Source organism: Jaculus jaculus, chromosome 11 (assembly GCF_020740685.1).
Source record: "Jaculus jaculus isolate mJacJac1 chromosome 11, mJacJac1.mat.Y.cur, whole genome shotgun sequence".
Classification (NCBI taxonomy): domain Eukaryota; kingdom Metazoa; phylum Chordata; class Mammalia; order Rodentia; family Dipodidae; genus Jaculus; species Jaculus jaculus.
Genome location: NC_059112.1, coordinates 2291862 through 2314355, shown reverse-complemented (window position 1 = coordinate 2314355; position 22494 = coordinate 2291862). Strand labels below are relative to the sequence as shown.

Sequence of the window (22494 nt, the reverse complement as noted above, 5' to 3'; positions counted from 1 at the left end):
CTTAATAAAGGGTGCTGAAAAACAACTATAAAAATATCACCATAGTCCAAGGAAAAAATGAAAAACAGACAAATTTACAGAAATGTAGATCAGAATCTTTGCCTCTCCTACTCCATTAGGTCAGTAATCCTGCTGTCCAGTGACTGCCTATGGGACATCATGACAGTGAACATCTTAAAACAGTGTGTGCAGGAAACCATGGAACCCCAGGAAACAGACAACAGAAGAGCAAGCCTAGAAAACTAGCACAGGCTTCCTGATCCTTGTTGCCCTGCACAGGGTCAGTGGTGGTGGTCCTCGTGGACTGGTGTGGGGGTGGCTCATGCACACTGGTCAGGTGGTGGTTATCCTCATTCACTGGTCAGGTGGTGGTTGCCCTTGTGTTCAATGGCCCGGTGGTGATGGTCCTCATGGGCACTGGTCCGGTGGTGGTTGTCCTGTGGTGAACTTGTCAGGTGGTGGTTGTCCTCGTGTACACTGGTCTGGCGGCGGTTGTCCTCGTGTAGACCGGTCTGGTGGTGGTTGTCCTCCTGCACACTGGTCTGGCGGCGGTTGTCCTCGTGTAGACCGGTCTGGTGGTGGTTGTCCTCCTGCACACTGGTCCGGCGGCGGTTGTCCTCGTGTAGACCGGTCTGGTGGTGGTTGTCCTCATGTACACCTGTCCAGTGGTGGTTGTCCTCGTGTACACTGGTCTGGTGGTGGTTGTCCTCGTGTACACCTGTCCAGTGGTGGTTGTCCTCGTGTACACCGGTCAGGTGGTGGTTGTCCTCATGTATACCAGTCAGGTGGTGGTTGTCCTCCTGTACACTGGTCTGGTGGTGGTTGTCCTCATGTACACCTGTCCAGTGGTGGTTGTCCTCGTGTACACCGGTCAGGCGGCGGTTGTCCTCGTGTACACTGGTCAGGCGGCGGTTGTCCTCGTGTACACCGGTCAGGCGGCGGTTGTCCTCGTGTACACCGGTCCGGCGGCGGTTGTCCTCGTGTACACCGGTCCGGCGGCGGTTGTCCTCGTGTACACCGGTCCGGCGGCGGTTGTCCTCGTGTACACCGGTCCGGCGGCGGTTGTCCTCGTGTACACCGGTCAGGCGGCGGTTGTCCTCGTGTACACCGGTCAGGTGGCGGTTGTCCTCCTGTACACCGGTCCGGCGGTGGTTGTCCTCGTGTACACCGGTCAGGCGGTGGTTGTCCTCATGTACACCGGTCCGGCGGCGGTTGTCCTCGTGTACACTGGTCCGGCGGCGGTTGTCCTCGTGTACACTGGTCCGGCGGCGGTTGTCCTCATGTACACTGGTCCGGCGGTGGTTGTCCTGTGGTACACTTGTCAGGTGGTGGTTGTCTTCCTGTATACTGGTCTGGTGGTGGTTGTCCTCATGTACACTGGTCTGGTGGTGGTTGTCCTCATGTACACCGGTCTGGTGGTGGTTGTCTTCCTGTATACTGGTCTGGCGGTGGTTGTCCTGCGGTGCACTTGTCAGGTGGTGGTTGTCCTCATGTACACCTGTCCGGCGGCGGTTGTCCTCCTGTACACCGGTCCGGCGGCGGTTGTCCTCCTGTACACCGGTCCGGCGGCGGTTGTCCTCGTGTACACCGGTCCGGCGGCGGTTGTCCTCGTGTACACCGGTCCGGCGGCGGTTGTCCTCGTGTACACCGGTCCGGCGGCGGTTGTCCTCGTGTACACCGGTCCGGCGGCGGTTGTCCTCGTGTACACTGGTCCGGCGGCGGTTGTCCTCGCGTACTGGTCCGGTGGTGGTTGTCCTTGTGCACTGGTGTGTGTTTGTCCTCGTGCACTGACTCAGTGGTTGCTGCCTTGCACATTTTGTTGGTGAGCTATTTCCTGTCAAGGAGCCATTCACTCTGTAGTCCATCATGCACTAGACCAACTGATGAGACAGTGGAGTACTTCTTTCTTCCCTCCTGACTCATGACGTCTTCCAGCTTTCATTGTTCAGGTTTTTCTGGTTGTTATCCCTGTCCTTCATTCTCCTGAAGCCCATCTCTCCTTCATTACAGTGGAAGTATTTGAGAGCCCATGCCTAAGTGGCTGTCATTTAGAAGCATGGGAACATTCTCCAAGCATTTAATTTAGACAATTACATATGTGTACTTGAGGTTTATTTTTATTGAGAGAAGCAAGGAATTTTTGTTCTTCCACAGGGAAGGAACAAGGTCTGTTCTTGGGCAAGAAGGTGTTTGTGAAGGTTAGTTGTAGCATTGCTGGGCCTAATGAGGGCATGAGAGCACTCTTCTAAATCTGGCAGTCTCAGATAAAGCAACACTACAGAAACTTGGCATTATTTTCTGTTCCCCCACCCAAACAGATTCAGAAAGCACAGTTATATCATTTGATTTTGGCAGAATATAGTTTCAAGGACATACTTCTGAAATTACTTCTGTTCAAGTGCATTTGAGAGTCCTGTTAATTGGGTGCCTGTGGAAGAGTATAACAGTACATTCAAGTTCAAGTTCACTGTATGCTCAGGCACTGGAACGTGTTCTGGGTGACATGTTTAAATGTGGACTTGGATTGTTAATGCCAAGCCTGGGAACTTGGGAGCATAAAGATTCCAGAGAGCATAATAACAGAAAACACAAGCTGGAGCCACCCTCTCATGAAGCACAGTTGTTGCTGCCAAAAGGTTAATGATCACATACTTTTCTTTTGTTCTTACCTAAGTTGTTAAAGAGCATTTAAATATTCCTTATGTCGCTCTTAGTCCTCCTTGAGTCATCTCTCCACACCCTGTGACCACATGTTACCCTGAAGAGTTCTGAGGTACATGAGCACCTACTATCTTTCATCATCTCTGTCAGCACCTCACTTTAAATGTGAATAACCTTTGCTCCATTCCTACTGTTCATATTCTGACAGTCTTTTAAAAAGTTGTTTTCAAGTACAACAATGAAATGATATCAAGCCAAACTTGTCTTCATTGTTCTCTTTAGAGATATTTTTATCTTTGATTTTAAGTTAACACAAAATTTGATGTTATCCAAGAAGCTCTACAATACCTGAATGCTGCCTGCCTCTTGCACACTGTCCTCTGCCATTCTTCCCTTTGCTCTTCCCCAGCCAGCCTTCTTGTGTTGAGTCCCAGAGCTTGAGCTGCTTCCCAGGAGACATGCTCCCCACCTATCACAGGCAGGGTTTTGCTAGCAAGAACTCTGTCTTGTCTTTTCTTCTTTGTGCCTCTTGGCAGAGTGGTGCAGATGTGCCACAGACATGCGTGTACTGAGGCTCACACCAGTCCTTCATGTTCACAAGGCTACAAATGTTTCACTGTGGCATGTACCACAGCCACGCCTCATGATTACTTAGGTGATTGTCTTTTTAATGCGCATTTCTGCAATGAGACTGTAAGCTCCAAGGGGATAGTAACTATGTCTGTCTTGCACAAGAAGCATTTATTGTGAATCTGTGTGGGACAGTTCATAGCTGTGTAGAAACAGTGATAATCAATCAAGTATGGGGTCAGGAAATGATGCAAGATCAAAATGCTGGACCAGATCTTTGCTCCATGACAAATAATTTGTATTTTATTCTATAGATAGTCCCAGTCCATCAAATGCTTATAGGCTGAAGTGATCATATCTGTGATACAGAGTAAGTCTGACAGCAGATAGCGTGGCTGTTATAGTGGTTTGGGGTCCAGAGCATGCTCTAGTCCTATCAAAAATGGCCACACATCTTCTGTTTCCTGAATGCATGTCCAGTTAGTGATGTGACTTTGTTACCCTTCTCACCCTGACTTGTGACTGTGAACATGATGGTGAGACTTCTCTCCAATCACACATTAGCAACTGAGTGTTAGCACAACTTGGGAAGCGTTTACCCATGGAGATTCTTTGGATGCCTACCTGGGAACCGGAGGCCGCCATGTGAAGAGCTTTCTAAGGCAGTGGGTCTCAGCCATCTTGTTCATGTGAACAGCACTCCTCCACAATGAGAGGTGACCTCCCCTCAGACATTGGCACTCAGTGGTCAGTCCTAGAATCTGGGAGTGCTTGTCATGTGACTGCCTTTTTCAGGAGATTCCAACAAACTCAAGACCGCAACATGAAAAATCATAGTGTACAGCAATTCATGGATCAGTGTGTAAACAGTTAACTCAGCCTGGGGAGTTACGAAACTCCACAAAGGAAATGACATTCATATTAGGTGTGGAGGAAGAATAAATATTCAATACATGGGAAGATAAGAGCAGGGTGTGTGAGGCAAAGAAGACAGTGTGCACAAGGCAGACTCTTAAGAGTCTACACAGTAAAGTATTTTCAAGGAAATTGGTAGAAATTACTTTGCAGAGTCTAAAGTGTGTAGAGAAGCCATATAAACAGATTTTATAATCAGACTCTTTCCTCACTATTTATTTTCAAGAATTAGCTTTAAACATTATTAAGCCATTTCTATCTGTCTCATCTCCAAAGCACATTCCACAGAGACAATTTGATGTTTTTTTATTTGCCTAATTACTAATTTCAGTAACTCTAAAATCATAGGGACTGTATGAAATGAAATCTACCTGATTTTTTCCTATGTGTTCATTAGTGAATCATTGCTGTGCTGATAGATGGAATACCTAATTGTCGTGCATCCAGGACTTCTGTCATTGCCCTGAAACATGCACACATAGTTCATGACTTCTGTTCTCAGTACATGTCTCTGTAGAAATGATTGCTCTGTACTATGTCTGTGTCTCTCTGCATTTAAACAAGGGCAGCACCTCCCTGCCCACATAGCAGGATTAGTCTTTAAGAGCATCTTTCATGCAGGTGTAAATGCTGTCTGCCAGAGGAAGTCATCAGCCAATGGGAAGCTCTGGTGATATAATGCTTATTAACTTACTCTCTTTCAGTCATGATTAGGGTCTATATTTCAGGACATCAAGCATATGCTGAATTTACTTCTTTCTTTCATGACTAATTTTAGCTGAAAACTACCCATGGTACTTCACAAACATAGCTTAGGATAGCCTTGAAATAAATGGTTAAACAGTATCATTATACCAGAGAATTTTTACTTTCTTTTGAACAATTTTTTTAAGACTCAGTCTCAGGGTTGGGGGGATGGCTCAGTGGATAAAACACTTGCTGTACAAGCATAAGGACTGGAGTTCAGATCCCTAGCAGCCACGTAAGTATCCCATGGCCTTGGTGGCTGCCTGTACTCCCAGCACTTGGGAAGTGGAGACAGACAGGTTGGTTCACTAGATGAGCTGCAGCTGCAGCTGCAGCTGTGGGTTCAAGAGAGATTCTCTGCCTCCGTGAATAAGGAGGGATACAACAGAGGAAGACACTTGGCACAACCTCCAGCCTCAGCATGCACACACATGTGTGTGTGCACACCCCCTCCCCTATGGGTATGCACACACATGCACACACAAAAGAAACACAGTCTCATTTTAGTCTTGAACTTCTGGGCTCACATGATCCTCCTGTGTCAACCTTTTGAATACATAGACTACAGCTGTCACACCACAATGCTCAGCTCAGCACCTTAAGAGAGGCAGGAATAAATTGGCCTGTATACCTACCGGAACTTGCTAATGACTTCTCATCTTGAAAAATCACTTCTTTCCAATTCTTGATCTTTATGTAACTAAGCTAAAGAATATGTTAACTCTATCCAATAGCAAGGCTGAATTTTTCACAGTTATAGTTAAGACAATCTAATTAAAACAAAGACTTAATATGTTTTTAAATCAAATTCACCACTGTCTATCTCTCATGACCATGTACAACCCTTATTTCCATATCTATTGCTTTATTTAAAACATTACAAAGTTTGAAAAAAGTTTAAATAGCCATGTATGGTCACAGCAATATTTCATCTTCTGCCTACTGAGTATTTACAGAGTTCCCTTGATGTTGCTCAGGGTTTATGAATATTCAAAGACTCACAGCCCAGTGTAGGACAAGACCTATATGGAGAGTGGCAGGCAGAAAGAGGAAAGCGTGTGCTTTCCCCTCATAAAGTGTATAGACATGCAAATGTGGAGCTCCGCATTCCATGCAAGGTTACTCCACTCCACACCTCATTCCCATTCTTCCTCCACCCAAACCTCACTTTTTGAGCATGAATGCAATAGGAAGCATGTTATTAAACAGACTTTGTAAGAGGAAGGTCATGGGACCTAGGCAAACCAATGTCTTATATCACACCAGGATAAAGTGACTAAGATGGCTCAGCAGCTGTGTGACTTGATGTCTAAGATACAGTCCAGAGAGGGTGAGCTGAGTGCTCAGAATGAAAACACAGGAAGATTGACCTGTGTGAACAGCCTCCTACTTGTCTCCTTACTACAGAAGTGCCTCCTGAGCTTTTGAGCACATGGAGTTAATTCCTGGCCCGTGAGCCACCCTTGATCACAAACACGTGGTTGTGTTGGATGGGGCAAAAGTCTGGCATCATAGAACTTTTCATAGGACTTGGCTGTGAGTAATATACCTTATCATATAAGGTAGTGACAAGCCACTGTTTGTATCTTCCTTCCCTTCTGAGCAATGCCGTGTTTTAGGGAGTTGTTAGATCACTCATGGACTCTTGTTCTTCATGTAAAGCTAAAACTCACTTGGAACTTGGAGCATGGAGATGGAACCAGTGGTCTTGATTCTAGTGTGTCCTCGTCTGTCCACCTTAAATAACGCAGGTGGACGTGTGTGTGTGTGTGTGTGTGCGCGCACGCGCGCGCACATGTGCGCACTCGCCATGTTGTGTGGGCACTTGTTCTACATTCTCTAGATGACTAGATTCTCTAGATGAAGTGGGTAGATATATGTGGTGTGGGGAAAGGCGCTATGTAAGGCATGCTTAGCAGGTGAAGTTGTCAGCTCCATTTGGAAACAAAAACTGTTTCTGTCTCCTCTGTCAGCTGTAAAGAAGAAAGCCAGCTTCATCACTCCAGTCCCAGGGGCCATGGGACCCATGACAGCGGCCATGCTCCTGAACAACACATTTCTGGCAGCCACAAACATCATCTGCTAGACCACTGGGAGCATGAGGCAGACCCAGCAAGTGCTGCTTTGACAAGGGGACAGCCTTTATATTTCACTATAAAACTGTTTATTTCTACATTGTATTTATTTTTTCACGGATGGAATCATCGCACGGATCATTGCAGCAACTTTATGTATTTCCTGCTGATGGATTTTGAGTTTTAGGAATAACCTAAACAATTCCAATTAAAATTCAAGTAGCGGGCTGGAGAGATGGCTTAGCGGTTAAGCGCTTGCCTGTGAAGCCTAAGGACCCCGGTTCGAGGCTCGATTCCCCAGGACCCATGTTAGCCAGATGCACAAGGGGGCGCATGCATCTGGAGTTCGTTTGCAGTGGCTGGAAGCCCTGGCACACCCATTCTCTCTCTCTCTCCCTCTTTCTCTGTCTGTAACTCTCAAATAAATAAATAATAGAAAAAAATTTAAAAATTTAAAAAAACTTTTAAAATTCAAGTAGCAATTGTTTATTTTATGGCTATTTGTTCATGATGTTAAAAGCAAAAGTTTTTCATAATAAATAAATATATTTTTGACACAATTTGAAATTCACTCTGTCTTCAACAACTGTTTTGTCAGCCACATGAATACCTATATAAAATGTAATTTATATTTTGCTATAACTGTGCTCATTTTAAAAAAATATATTTCATGTTCTGAGACATCTTCTGAGAAAGATTTTATTTGTTAAAGGAAAGATTATTGAAAATGAAGTCTTAATAGCAGATATTTCCCAAAGTCAGCCTACAAGGCCATCCATATGAAAAGTGTTTTATTTAAGAAAAGGAAAATACTCAAGCAAGGCAAAAAATGAAATGCTGCTTGGAAACGTAATAGTGGTAATACAACATGAATGGTTACTTGACATAGTAAAAATTGTGAATGTTATGTTTACATGCCATTTATTTCTTATTTTAAAAATTATTTTGACTGTGTCATAATTGATAATTGAAAAGTCCAAAAATCAGTAGATATACAAAATAAAAATTTGTGGCTTTGCACAAATACCAGCCAAATCTGACATTATATGAATGAAACTAACATTAAGAACAGAAACCGATAAGTTTATTCACAAACCCAAAAGTCTGGTAGGGATCATCCATTCAGTGTTTTAAAAGGGAACCTCAGGAGAAAACTAAAACCTACTCTGTGTCCACAATTCTTCTCTTTTCTATGACAGTGATTGGTTCTAGACATAGATGCAATGTTTCTAAGAAATTTCAAATTAGGAAGTACATGTGAGTGCTAATTGAAGGCTGTTTTAAGATCATTGGAACCATATATATGGTACTGTGTTTTCATGTTTATGTACTAATAATAACCCTTATTCAATGCATGTCTTTATCCATGTCTATTTGTGATCATTTGTGTGAAAATATACTGTTTATAACTTAGAATATTTCAACTATATCATAAAATTAATTTTAAGAAGAAAGATAATAGCTTTATTCTTTTTGTGAATAATAGCTTTAAATTGTATTGTTCCTACAATTGTGACCCATTTCTGGGAAAAAGTAGTGTGTTTCTCAAACAGAAAAGACCCTATGACACCAACAATCCAGTCTTGTCTTTCTCTAGTAATCCTAGCACGACTATGTTCAAAAGCTTGCAAGTAATTTTAGAAAGAACCAGTTTTAAGTTTTAATGGAGCCCAAATCCTAAATAAATAAAATGACAAGAAAAAAATGTATGCTAAAAATATGTATGAGGAACTTGTTCATCGTGCAGAAAGATTACATTGAAATGCTATTCAAGGGTCAGCCTTTATAGAGACTGACTGACACACATAAGAAGTTTTTTTTTTTAAGTGATCAGAAAACTTTTCAACACTCCTGCTGTAGAGTCAACATGATCAGAGAGCTTGAAGTGAGAAAGCCCCAGACAAAGCAAAGACACATGAAGATTTATAGCCAAGAGTCAGAGATGGTGGGCAGTCAGTGATTGAGAAATTACCAAGAGGAACCTGACTAGATGTCAAGGAGAGAGAACTTCTTGTTGAACTGACCTACTAGCATTCTTGAAAGCAGGACTTGGAAGTCAAGGCAAAGGATGTGGAATTGAACCCAGAGACTCAAATTGGGGAATGGAGTACCCACAAGCTAATTGAGCACTAAAAAAAAAAAAAAAAGAGTTCAGAGTTCAAAACAAAGGGCAAAGGTTTTGTTAATGATGGGACTCAGACGAGCCTGAATCACATTTAGTAAAGGAAAGGATACTTTTAATACATAAGAGGTAAAGTGAACTCACTGGTATCATGACTTTATTTGTGGGTATTTGGAGTCTGTATCATACAAATGTGACAGCTTTGTGAAGTTTGGAGTTTGAAGACATTGCTTTTCTCCTACACCATCTGCAAAGAGGACCCTGAAACACTCATGCAAATAGAAAAATAATACAATATAGAGGTAATAATGAGCTAAGCATATATATAAACAGAAACAAGGTTTGCAGTCAGCCGAAAAGGAAAAGCAAGAGTTAAGAGAGTGGTGGAAATGGAGCTAGAGTAATGTGTTAACAGATCAGAAGAAACCATGGTAAATCATAACTTAGCATGATGTGAATTGTACTCAGAGGCCAGAAGATGTTATCACCAGTTAGCACCAGGAAGTTGGAAAGGGGAGTGGATTTTGGAGAAGAGATAATATGTCAATATAAGACATGTTGAGTATGAAGCAATGGCATAACACATTAGTAATATTCCCGAGGTGATATCTGTATGGGAAGAGGATGGGCATTTATGGTTAGGGTGAAATTTTAGGATTCATCAGCATATATTAGCAATTAAGTTTGGGAATTTCTGGAGATCCCTATATGTGTGTCTTTTTACATCTGCTCAGTAGTAACAGCTTTCTTTAATTGAGCACCTATCATGTGCTATTTTTGTCATTTCTCTTTATTAACTATTTCTATTCAATAAGGAGGAAAATGGCCTGCTGTTTATTAAAAATTCTGAGCCCAAGGACAAAGGGATCATACAGTCAGAATTTGAATTTAAAGTAAGGTCATCTGTGATAATGTGGGCCAGAGCATACACTTCACTGCCTTCTTGAATGCACTCTTTCACTTAGAAACCTTTATCACATATTGAAATCCTACTTATTTAAGACTCATTCCAAATGAAATTTTCCCATGAAAGTTTTATTAAGCTTTACCTCCAACTATCACCATCCAGTGTGTTGATATTCAAGGCAATGATCACTCCCCACCCAGTGCTGGAGGTATGTATGTTTGTACACACACACACATACACACACACACACACACATATATGCTGTAGCTCCCTTTCACTTTGTGATGCCAGAACACACTCATCATCTATCCATTTGTTGCACAAACATGATCCTTTCCAGCCTAGGGTTGTGGTTGCAGTAGGCATTTGATAGTTTCTGAATCAATAGGTGACAAATAAATTCATAAGAATCACAGAGTAAGTTTAGAGAAAGATAAATGACAGACTAATATTGCCTGCCAATAACTAGACACAAGTTCTCATTAAGTTAGTGAAAGAGCCAATAAAAGAAAAAAAAAAACAATTACAAGAGAAAGAAAGGGGGAAATAACTTCTGGAGATGCTTGTGTGTAGAGAAAAGGGCTGAGTACATTGAAAAGGAATAAAAAAGTGATAGTAAAGCTCATAGCCAGTCATCCCCTCTTTCCTCATACTAACTTGCATTACTGTGTGTTGGCAGTGAATAAAGATGTCAATGAGAACATCTTACAATATGTATCTCCTCATTCTTTAAGAATGGAGGAAGGATGTTTTGGAGAGAATTGAGGGGAGTAGACTTTCCTGGGACAAGTAGGAGTGGAGAACATTGCTACAGACCCAAGAAGAAAAAGCAGCAGATGGGATGACTTATAGCTGTTCACTGCTATAAACTGAAGCCAAGCTGGTAGATGGGTTTCTACATGATGGGGCCTATCTTACAGGATAGGAAACAACCAAAGACACAGCCACCTAGATCTCAGCTCAGATGTGGATGAAATCCACAGTTCATTTAATACTTAGTTTCTTACAATAAAGAAAATCTATTTAAAGATTGACATTTAGCAATAATTAATGGGCTTCCTCTGAGTTCAGTGCACCAACTTATATCAATGGACATAGCTAGGGAAATGGAAAGGTCTTCTGATGAGGCACTTGAAAATGACATTGAAAAAGTCCTGACTTTTTAATTTATTTTTTTGACATATGACTTCTTTCCTCCCTTTCCATCCTCTCACTTCCCCATTCCTTTCTTCTTCCCTATTCCATCCACATCTAGCTCCCTGCTTTGTCTCTTCTGTATTATTCTTCTTCCCCTATTTATTTTCTTGTGGTACTAAGTATTGAACCCAAGTCCTCATACATGCTAAACAAACCTTAATCCACTGAGCCACATCCTTACTCCTACTCAATTCTTTTTAACCCCCATTCCTCATCTGAAGCTGAGAATAAAAACAAGTAGGTTGGTCTGGAGGGATGGCTTAGTGGTTAAGGCATTTGCCTACAAAGCCAAAGGACCCAGGTTTGATTCCCAGGACCCACGTTAGCCAGATATACATGAGGGTGCACATGTTCATTTGCAGTGGCTAGAGCCCTTGGTATATCCATTCTCTCTCTCTCTCTCTCTCTCTCTCTCTCTCTCTCTCTCTCTCTCTCTCTCAAATAAATAAATAAATAAAATTTTACAAGGTAGGTTATTCCTCAAGCTACTCTAGATACATTCACTGAATATTATGTGGCAGGCACTGGATTTGTTGGGATTAAAGGAAGTATTAACATGTATCTGAGAAATGGCATGCTAGTTCTAATTAATTGATATTACAGTAATGATCACTGGCATTTCCATATCACAGTTTTAGAAATAAAGGTATTTGAGTCAGGGGTCTAGCTCAGCATTAGAATTCTTGCCTAATATGTATGAAGCCTGGTCTTGCTCATCTCCAGCACTGCATAAATAAATAAATAATAAATAGTTAATGTAAATCCTAATATTTCCCTCCAGAAATAGAGCTATAATGATTTATTTAATCCTTGGTAAATGATTTCTCCTTAAATTTTCAACAATGATGTTAAGAGGATACTTTGGTTCAGAATTTGACTACTATTTGCTTGGGAAAAAATTTCCTTAGAATCTGACTTATTGAACGGTTTTGTCAAGCTGTAAAACTAGACACAAAATGTAGACACAATTAAAATAAGCTAGGTAGTTCATAATCTTTGAACTTTAAAATGATGACACTTGTAGTCAGTGATTGCCCAAGTTATAATGAGTGCAGCAAGCCCACACTTGTGGGATTTCTAAAACCAAATTTAGATTTGAATATAGAAAGGGATTCTTTCTGATAAATCTAACTTCCCAGATGGACATGATTTATCTGATAATCTGTCTCACACTTTTCCTAGTTTTCAGAGTTCAGAATATGTGAGCTATCATGTACAACACTTCAGCAAAACATTTGTAAATATTTTACAGTAATTTAGAGCATGTGAAAAGTTATGGAAAGCCCCTGCAGTCAAAATATAGAATAGCAATAATTACATGTTTGATCCTTTTTGGTGGTATTTAATCATAATTAGGTTGGCATTGAAAAAACTTAAAGAGTTGTATCAAATCCATGACTTTCTGTTCATGAGATGTATATACCCAAACTACATGTCACATTAACCTGTCTCAGTGGGGGCTATTGTTACTGCTACTACTATTATTATTTTGATACTTTACTGCTATCACTACTACTGTTGTTATTTTGATACTTCATTGATTCTCCAATGCCTAATCATCAAGGCATAGATTTAAGCATTGTTGTTCCTAGAACTTGGTAGCTCATTCCATTTTCTCAGACAAACACTGAATAAATGTCTGAACAACATACAGGTAAATAATATGATTAAAAGTAATTAGACTTGCAAAATTTGTCATAAGAACAACCAAGTAATAAAGATTACAATGTAATGCTAACATGTTTTAACATGGATTGAACTGTTCTACTCAACCCTATTAACAAAACTCTGCTCTGCAATGGCACTGTGTCTACAGTGCTGAGAGTGTCTCATGCCAAGGACTTTTGCCTGCTAACATGTCTTACTCTTTGCAAATATCTTGGTTATAATTCCTTTGTGGACTTCTGGTTCACAGCAGTGATACCTTTTCTAAGTTCACTTTCTTTTTGGTTGTTTTAATACTTTTACATACATGATTATGCCCACAGGTAACAGGAAACCAGCATTTCAAAAGGAAACTTGATCGCATCTGTAGATATCACAGGGATCCTACACCAGTGCGTGAGCGCCCGGAGGCTTCAGGCTGCTGCCAGAAGTACATATTTTTTTGATTGGTAAGAACTGCCAGGTGACGCTTCATGAAATATAAATGGAAGAAAGACTCAGAGAGCGCAATAAACCCTCCACCCATCAGTCAGTCCAGGAAGACCAGAGAAGGAAGTTTAGCAAGTACAAGATATGGCTTGGAGAGTTCCAGTGTCAGTCTATCTTTTATTCAAAGGTAGGTAATTGGATTTGTTTTTTGTTAGCTTTGTATCACTGTGAAGTATAAAAAGGACTTAATTCTCTGAATTAAAACTTGGTTTTACACTTGCCTGTGACAAAGATCTGATCAAGGAACATGTGGATTCATTTAGTTTATGACATATAGTCTGAACCTGAAATGGTTGCTTTTTGTTGTTTCAACTGAAGAGTAGTTGATTACAACTACTATGCTACAGTTTTGTGATTGAATGTACTAACTTTTTTAAAGGAAAAAGTGTTTCTGCCTTCTGTGATTATACAGTAGCCCACCGAATGACTAAGAAACCATGTGGGAAATGTCCCAGATGGATTCGGAACCTCAAATGTGACAAATTAAAACCAGAACAGAAACCAGCAATAGATAGAAGGACTTTGGATGTGTTATGTGTACATGAAGGATGCTCACCTGTGAAATATGCTCCCCCCATTCCTGCCACTATATAGCTGTGACAGTGACCACACTGACTGAAGCTGTGGGGACTACGATGCCTCCACGCAGAGCCCAGCAAAGTAATTGGACAGTTAACAAAACTGAAGGTATTTGCTTTCCTTTTTGTATTCCAAGTGACCTTCTGAAAACCCAAGGGGGGAAATTGTGCTATGTTAGGAGCCACAGTGGAAAGTTCTAACTCTGTGCTTTGTTGGATCATCAGCTCCTTTAGCAAGATGCTGTAGAGCCACAGTGACAGATAAATGTGTCAGCCAAGAGTTGTGTTGGTTAAAGAAGTGGTGGGACAGCAGAGAGAAAGGTGCCTGCTCCAGCTACCATCCTGAGTGCCAACATGCCAACATGCCGTGCTCTCTGCTTGAACTCTGCTTGCTCCCAGCAGCGCATGTCTGTCTGGTATGGTTGCATGCAACTTTGAGATTTTTTTAATATTGTATTTATTTGTTTATTTAAGAGAGAGAGAGAGAGAGAGAGAGAGAATGAGCCCATTGGGGCAGACAGACTCCAGATGCATGTTCCCTCTTGTGCATCTGGCTTATGTGGGTCCTGGGGAATCAAACCATGGTCCTTAGGCTTCACAGGCAAACACCTTAACCACTAAGCCATTTCCCCAGCCCAACTTTGATCTTCTCGATGAGACACATTACACTGTGACCCATGGCCGTCCACGCAGCAGCCGTAGAAATTCTGGCTATAGGAGGATGTGCTCTCAGCTGTGGGAAGGTCTGTTTTGTGTCTGCTGCTGGGGGTCTGTTGTCATCTTAGTGGATGCTGTGTGTCCCAAGCACTTACAGCTCTCTTTCCTCGTGGATGGCACCTGCCTGTCTCCTTCCTTCTTCCTGTTCCTGTTTCAGTGGCTTCTGAGGCATCAGCATTTTCAAACACATTTGAACTAAAGGTGAACTTGGGAAAGCTGTTTGCCGTCAATGGCTGTGGCAGGCTGGCTGTGAATCTCACACCCATCTCATCTTATAGTGCCCTTTCACAATGTCCCTGATATGGACTAGTAATGTGATCCGGGACAGAGGAGAAACCATGTCTTGTTGTCAGCGTCCAGCCAAGGCAAATGTTTCATTACTAAATATGAAAGATATTAATATTTATGTGTACTTCATTTCACTAATAATTTTAAAGTTAACATATTTTATCCATTTGATCTTTTAACATAAATCTGTAAAATAAAATACGAAGAAAATTTTTAAAAACATACTTTTTCTCCTAGTTACTGATGTGACCATAATTCCTGCATCACTTTTTGCCCTCTGTATTGATGAACTGCAAATATAATTCTCCAAATTTTAGGTAAAAGGAATGAGGATACCAAGTCTATATTTTTCCTTTGCTTTGACCATATAGAATTTTTCCTTTGTTTGTTTGTTTGTTTGTTTGTTTTTCGAGGTAGGGTTTCCCATTAGCCCAGACTGACCTGGAATTCACTATGTAGTCTCAGGGTGGCCTTGAACTCTCAGCAATCCTCCTACCTCTGTCTCTCAGTTCTGGGATTAAAGGCATGTGCCACCATGCCCTGCTTAATTTTTCCCTTTTTTTAACCCTTGTTTTTTTTTTTTTTTTGCAGTGTTGGGAATGGAACCTGGGTTCTGTGCATGCTGGGCAAATGCTCTACTACTGAGCTACATACCTCTCTATATTTTTTTCCTTTCTATCTTAACTTGAAAATATAAGTATTTCAGAAAATTTTAAATAAAATTGTAACTAATACTCTTCAAGGGAAAGGTAAGTGTATCTGGTATGCCCTTTCTTTGAGAATGGCTTCTTTTAATTCTCCTATTTTCAAGAAAATTCTGGTTCAGATTTGGTTAAGTAAACTTTTTAGATTTGAGTTAGGAAGAACTCAGAGCAGCTTACAATGGGAAAATCTTCCTGCCTCAGAATTAATTATTATTAAAGTTATGAACTGTGCTGATGATCTCACATTCAACAAAATGAATATGACTTATAAGGTTATACTATGTGCTCTCAATCAAAGTATGAGACAATATATAATATCTCGTGCACACCTTAATACATAAAGATTTAACATTCTCATCATAAAAAGGGCTTTTTAAACTTGGTTTCCTAAAAACACATAAATAGGATTGTCTTAATTTCCTTGGGATGCAAATTCAGCTGTGGTGTAGCATAACAGACAAATTCTAATGAGGAGGTTAGTTTATTTATGGCAATGACAAAATGAGATACCACTAATTCTGCTTGGGAAAAATTTTTAAATAGTAATAATTAAAGTGTATCCAAAGGAGGGATTTCCATAAGAAGATTTCACTTGACTGAAAATTGTATCCAGCTCCCATAGCATTCATGCTGTTGGAACTAGAAACAAAAACTTGTGTTTTTAATCCCACCCCCATGGCTTTTTCCAGTACTTGAACAACCTCATTGCTGAGTAAAGCCTTCCATTACCACATGGAGGTCTTGCCAATAATCCCATTCACCTGAGCCCTAAGTCATTTCTGGATTCCTGCGGTGTCATAGCAGTCTTTCCTCTGGAAAGGCAATAAAAATCTTACTTATTTTATCACAAGATTAAACCTAGCTCTTCCTAGGCCTTTTCTGGGTAAAGAGGAAACACGAAGAGCATGTGGGTCCTCTGGTCCTCAGCAGTCAAGTGCACATCTGGGAAACACACTTCAAAATAACCTGCTAAGACCAGAGCCAATGCTGCCATCTTTTGACCAACTTGTCTCTACACCCTACTATGCAGCTTCTAAAGAATGGGACAGTCTTCATCTAACTTCCACCCTGTAATTAGTTGATGGTGTGTCAAGATGACACAGATCAGACCCATGTGATTATAATCAGTATGTCATGAGATCAACATTTCGAAGGACCAAAACACCCCTAAAATATTCTTGAGGGAAAAATTCTCTTTAGATACATGTTGAACATGTGTCATAAAAGCCACTGTTCAGTGGTTAACATCCTCTCCTTTTCCCAGCTGACTACATGGAAGGACCCGTGGCCCTGAGGTTCTCCCACCCTTGCCTGGAAGACCATAATAGTTACTGCATTAATGGCGTGTGTGCATTTCACCACGAGCTAGAGAAAGCCATCTGCAGGTAATTGCAAAAAAGGCTCCAAGTCCTAAAAACAGAAGGTGACATACATTTCCATATTCCTGTCTTAGCCACTAAGAGTGGTGCTCTGTCAGAATGTGACTTGCCAGTCTCCTTTGTACCCAACCATCTACAGAGACTTTCTCCAAGCTTCCTAGTCCACATCTCTTAAGAATATGGTAGGCAGACCAGCAGCATGTGTGGAACTAGAGCTTGTTAGAAATGTAGCTTTTTATGTTCCACCCAGAACTATTAAGGTATCTCTAGTACTGGAATAGTTTAGACACTATTTTTAATAACATTTTATTTATTTACTGGAGAGAGAGAGAATGGGCACACCAGAGCCACTGCAAATGAACTTGATACATCTGCCACCTTGTGCATCTGGCTTACATGGGTCCTGGGCAATAGAACCTGGGTCTTTAGGCTTCATAGGCAGGTACCTTAATTGCCATGCCATCTCTCTAGCCCTAGACACTATTTTTTTTTAACCTTATCAACAACCTACATACTATATAACCCATATGCCATGGTCATCATCCTTTCCCACCACCCTTACTTTTCTTCCTTCCTAATCCTTCTTTACTGAATCTCTTCATTCCAACTGGTCTCTCTTCTATTTTGATGTCTTCATTTTTACCCTGTTATTATGCAGTAGACACTTGAAAAAAAATATTTATTTATTAGAAAGGGGCAGAGAGAGAATGGGCACACCAGGACCTCTAGGCACTGCAAACAAACTCCAGGTGCATATGCCACCTTGTGCATTTGGCTTACGTGGGCACTGGGGAATTGAACTTGGGTTCTTGGACTTCACAGTCACGCACCTTAACTGCTAAGCTATCTCTCAAGCTTTAACACTATTTTAATAATCATTTATTTGCTCTTTTTTTTTTTTTTTTGCAAACAGTCTTCCCATCTACCAATGAGAGGGAAATACGAAGCCTTAATGAAGTGATTGTTGTAAAGTGCATTGCTACGTCTTAACTTTAACAGACTGTCTCTCCAAGTTACTTCCTTTCTTCTTTAGTTCTTTGAACAGTGTCTTTTTTTTTTTCTGTGCTGCTAGCATCACAAGTTTTAAAGTTGTATGTTCCTTTCTCTCTTCAAAGATGTTTTACTGGTTACACTGGAGAAAGGTGTGAGCACTTGACCTTAACTTCATATGCTGCAGACTCTTATGAAAAATATGTTGCCATTGGCATTGGCGTTGGATTGCTAACAAGTGCTTTTCTTGCTGTCTTTTACTGCTATGTCAGAAAGAGGTATGGAAAAGACAAAATGCTAAGTCACTTTGAATGTGTTCACTTAGAAAATATTTCCTGTGCCAGGCATTAATGTGTATATTTTTAAGTGAAAAACGGAGTTTACATTGGAGAAGTTCTTATATAACATTTTCAAATGCCTTTTGTCATCTACCCTCCTGAATTGTGAAACTTTTCCTTCAACTGCAATAGTGTAGTTCAAGTTTAGTTTTTTTTCTACCTGTGTCTGCCTAGGTCAAATGATAAAGACCAACAGCCCCAAGGCAGGGGAACCAAGTATGTCTTATTCACAGTTATAGTTTTAGAAGGGGAAGAGAAGGAGGAGGAAGGGAAGAGGGAGAAGAGGAGAAAGAAGAGCAAGGAGAAGAGGAAGATGGACAAGAGGAGGAAGAGAAGGAGGGGAAGGACTGAGGAAGAGGGGGAAGAGCAGGGGAAAAGGAGGAAGGAGAAGAGCAGGAGAGGACTGTGGACATTCGCAGTGGCTATGGGAGGTCAGGCTCTGTAGAACTGGGCCTGAGAAGGGCACAGTGGTACAGGTGCTCGTGGGGGTGGGGGGCGTCTGAAGTGAGACCCATCACAAGGTGAGCCAGCAGGGGCGCAGCAGAAGCTGCTGAGCTGAGGCATGACCAGCCTGAGTGCACTTAGCCTGGCTCTCCAGGGAGACCCAGAATGTGAATGGCACCACAGACTTGACCCAAGGAGGAGCAGCTCTTAGTTTTAGCACACACATCAATCAACTGTGGGTCACAAGGTGCTTATAGGACAGGAAACGGGATTTTGTGACTTCCTAGGAGAGAATTGGTGCCTGTGCATGGGTCACTACTCACTGCCACTGAGGAACGACCCCTCCAGCAGGTTGGTGACATCTCAGTAGGGCACTGCTACCCCAGCTTTCTTGTGTAACCCTCAGTGATAAACAACCATGACAGTCATATGGAAATCCATACTGTGTTTCAGGTATCTGAACCCGAAATCTCCTTACAACATCTATTCTCAAGGGAGACCTCTGTGAGGCCTTCTAAGGCACTTGTGCGTCATCTGTTCAAACCAACAGGACCCCAAATTGAGATCTTTAGATGAAACAAAAAGTACCAAGCTATGACACTTGAAAATAATTGCAGTCGGATTCACAATAAAATAAGAAGGTAAAGCTCCACGCTGGTCTTTAGACATGTCCATCTTCGGAGACCACAGACACTGAATGAACAGATGAGCAATGGCAGCAACCCAGTGTGTGGCCCTCCTCTGCGTTTGTGGCTGGGTAGTTATTGTCATCGCTGCAGAAGTGTTTCATGCCTATGCCTACCTCAGACGTGAATTTTCATCTCAGCTCTCGACCTTGGAACAAACCCCAGCCATGCTGAGCTTAGTTCTTCTTGGGCTCTTTGTCTACGGGTCCACACCACACACCCAGCTCCAAACATTCTGTCCTCATGCTGTTTGAGAGAATTGGGTGTCGCGAGCCAAACTTGTCTGAAGTCTAAGCCACTGAAAGACAATGGAACGTCCAAGGCAAGCACAAGTCATCTGAGCTTGTGACAACACGACGCCACCCTTGTCAGTGGCATGCAGAATCACCTAGAGTGTCTGCAGCGTGGAAGCCCTCGGGACATCAAGTGCAGAGTAAGCAAAGCCTCTCTGCTTCCAGACGGATTATGCCTGTGTGCTGGCTTCCTTTGTCCCCTGAGGCTTTTGTGCATCACTTTGTCCTATCATTCATAGGAGCACCTGGTGTCCATCCTTGTGGGACTGAAATCTGAGGATTCTTTTGACTACTGAATGTCTACGGTTGGTCCTGAGATTGAACCCGAAGACTAGATATAGGAGCAACAGCACCCGGAAACTTCCATTCCTGAACACTTGCTAACAGATTTGCACATGGAGTAAGTGGAGTGATGGGAGGAATAGCTACTGAGAATCAGGAGCTTTCCTGTTCAATTATGTTTCTGCCACATAATTAAAACTGTTTGGACCAATCTCTTAATTTCTTTGGGCTTTGGCTGCATTATCTACAAGGCCCCTTTAGCTTTAAAATTAGGCAGTGGTAGAAGAAGAAGAAGAGAAAACTATGTCTGCACTGAAAATGAGATTATCCTCAATTCTTCTATCACCAACCCTGTCTCCAACCTCCAAACATACCACTTATAATTCTATGTATATTTCAATGTTCAGTTTGTAAAATAATAATTTATTTTTAAAAGAACTATAAATGAAATGTAAAAACTAATAGCAGTTACCAGCTTTTCTTCTTACACTCAATATGAAACTATAGACTCATTTTTACTGCTCATAAGCAAAATAGTTTTAACCATGATGTTGATTAAGAGTCATACATGAGTATTCATATGCTATCAGACTAGTCATAAGCCTTTCACGTAGATGAACATAATTTTTCATTCACTCCTGGGAAAAGCTTGACATTATGTTTTCCTTTGAGGAGAAGGTGCTTCCCAGGCTCTGCATTTCCTTCAGAAGGAATGTGATGCAGCTGCCTTCCTGGTCAGCTTTCTGCATGTCCTTATGGTTACATCACACTGGGGTGGGAGTGGCGGCCCCGCCTGTGACTCCAGCCGTCCACCCACACCTAGAAAGCCACCCTCTTCCTGAGCACCTTGAAGAGAGGCAGAAAGCTTCTGGGGAGAGTCCAGGAAGAGCAGCACAGGTCTGTTCCTTGGTGGAAGGAAAGGAAGTAATATACTCCCAGGAAGGATTCCCATAAATATCCATCAAGATCCATGATCTGGAAATGCCTGCCAATTTCAAACACAACGAACTGAAATCAGAACACCAAAAGAATGAAGATTTCCAGACTGCCAAACCAAAATGTTATCCAATACAAATATAACACACATGCAGTTTTTTTTTCACTTAGCGTGGCATTTATTAATAACATAAAACCCACCAGTAAAACTACATGGAAACTTATCACGGCTTATGAAAGTCACATGTTTATATGGTGTGTCATACAAAATCCTGGGCTGAATTTGCAGGAAGGAGTCTCTGGCATTCCTGTGGTGCTACAGGTACATCTGGCCACATCTGTGTTCACTAGCAAGGCAGTGGTGCATCTGGAGGTACATCTGGCCACATCTGTGTTCACTAGCAAGTCAGTGGTACATCTGGAGGTACATCTGGCCACATCTGTGTTCACTAGCAAGGCAGTGGTACATCTAGAGGTACATCTGGCCACATATGCGTTCACTAGCAAGTCAGTGGTACATCTGGAGGTACATCTGGCCACATCTGTGTTCACTAGCAAGGCAGTGGTACATCTAGAGGTACATCTGACCACATCTGCATTCACTAGCAAGGCAGTGGTACATCTGGAGGTACATCTGGCCACATCTGCGTTCACTAGCAAGGCAGTGGTACATCTGGAGGTACATCTGGCCACATCTGCATTCACTAGCAAGGCAGTGGTACATCTTGAGGTACATCTGGCCACATCTGCGTTCACTAGCAAGGCAGTGGTACATCTAGAGGTACATCTGGCCACATCTGCGTTCACTAGCAAGGCAGTGGTACATCTGGAGGTACATCTGGCCACATCTGCGTTCACTAGCAAGGAGTGGTACATCTAGAGGTACATCTGGCCACATCTGTGTTCACTAGCAAGGCAGTGGTACATCTGGAGGTACATCTGGCCACATCTGTGTTCATTAGCAAGGCAGTGGTACATCTAGAGGTACATCTGGCCACATCTGCGTTCACTAGCAAGGCAGTGGTACATCTGGAGGTACATCTGGCCACATCTGCGTTCACTAGCAAGGCAGTGGTACATCTGCAGGTACATCTGACCACATCTGCATTCACTAGCAAGGCAGTGGTACATCTGGAGGTACATCTGACCACATCTGCATTCACTAGCAAGGAGTGGTACATCTGGAGGTACATCTGGCCACATCTGCGTTCACTAGCAAGTCAGTGGTACATCTGGAGGTACATCTGGCCACATCTGTGTTCACTAGCAAGGCAGTGGTACATCTGGAGGTACATCTGACCACATCTGCATTCACTAGCAAGGCAGTGGTGCATCTAGAGGTACATCTGACCACATCTGCATTCACTAGCAAGGCAGTGGTACATCTAGAGGTACATCTGGCCACATCTGCATTCACTAGCAAGGCAGTGGTACATCTGGAGGTACATCTGACTACATCTGCATTCACTAGCAAGGCAGTGGTGCATCTAGAAGTACATCTGGCCACATCT

The 22494-nt window shown here is 42.0% G+C and overlaps 1 protein-coding gene across 1 annotated transcript in view; it reads left to right on the top strand.

Moving 5' to 3' along the window:
- The window catches only part of Epgn (epithelial mitogen), a 54976-nt gene extending 34467 nt beyond the window's left edge, over positions 1 to 20509 (top strand). The window contains exons 4-8 of the mRNA XM_004665345.2: positions 13183 to 13475; positions 13943 to 14035; positions 16900 to 17020; positions 18130 to 18282; positions 19240 to 20509. Coding sequence (XP_004665402.1) covers positions 13433 to 13475; positions 13943 to 14035; positions 16900 to 17020; positions 18130 to 18282; positions 19240 to 19294 — 465 coding nt within the window. The 5' untranslated portion in view covers positions 13183 to 13432 and the 3' untranslated portion in view covers positions 19295 to 20509. The remainder of the gene's footprint in view (positions 1 to 13182; positions 13476 to 13942; positions 14036 to 16899; positions 17021 to 18129; positions 18283 to 19239) is intronic.
- The last annotated feature ends 1985 nt before the right edge of the window (positions 20510 to 22494 follow it).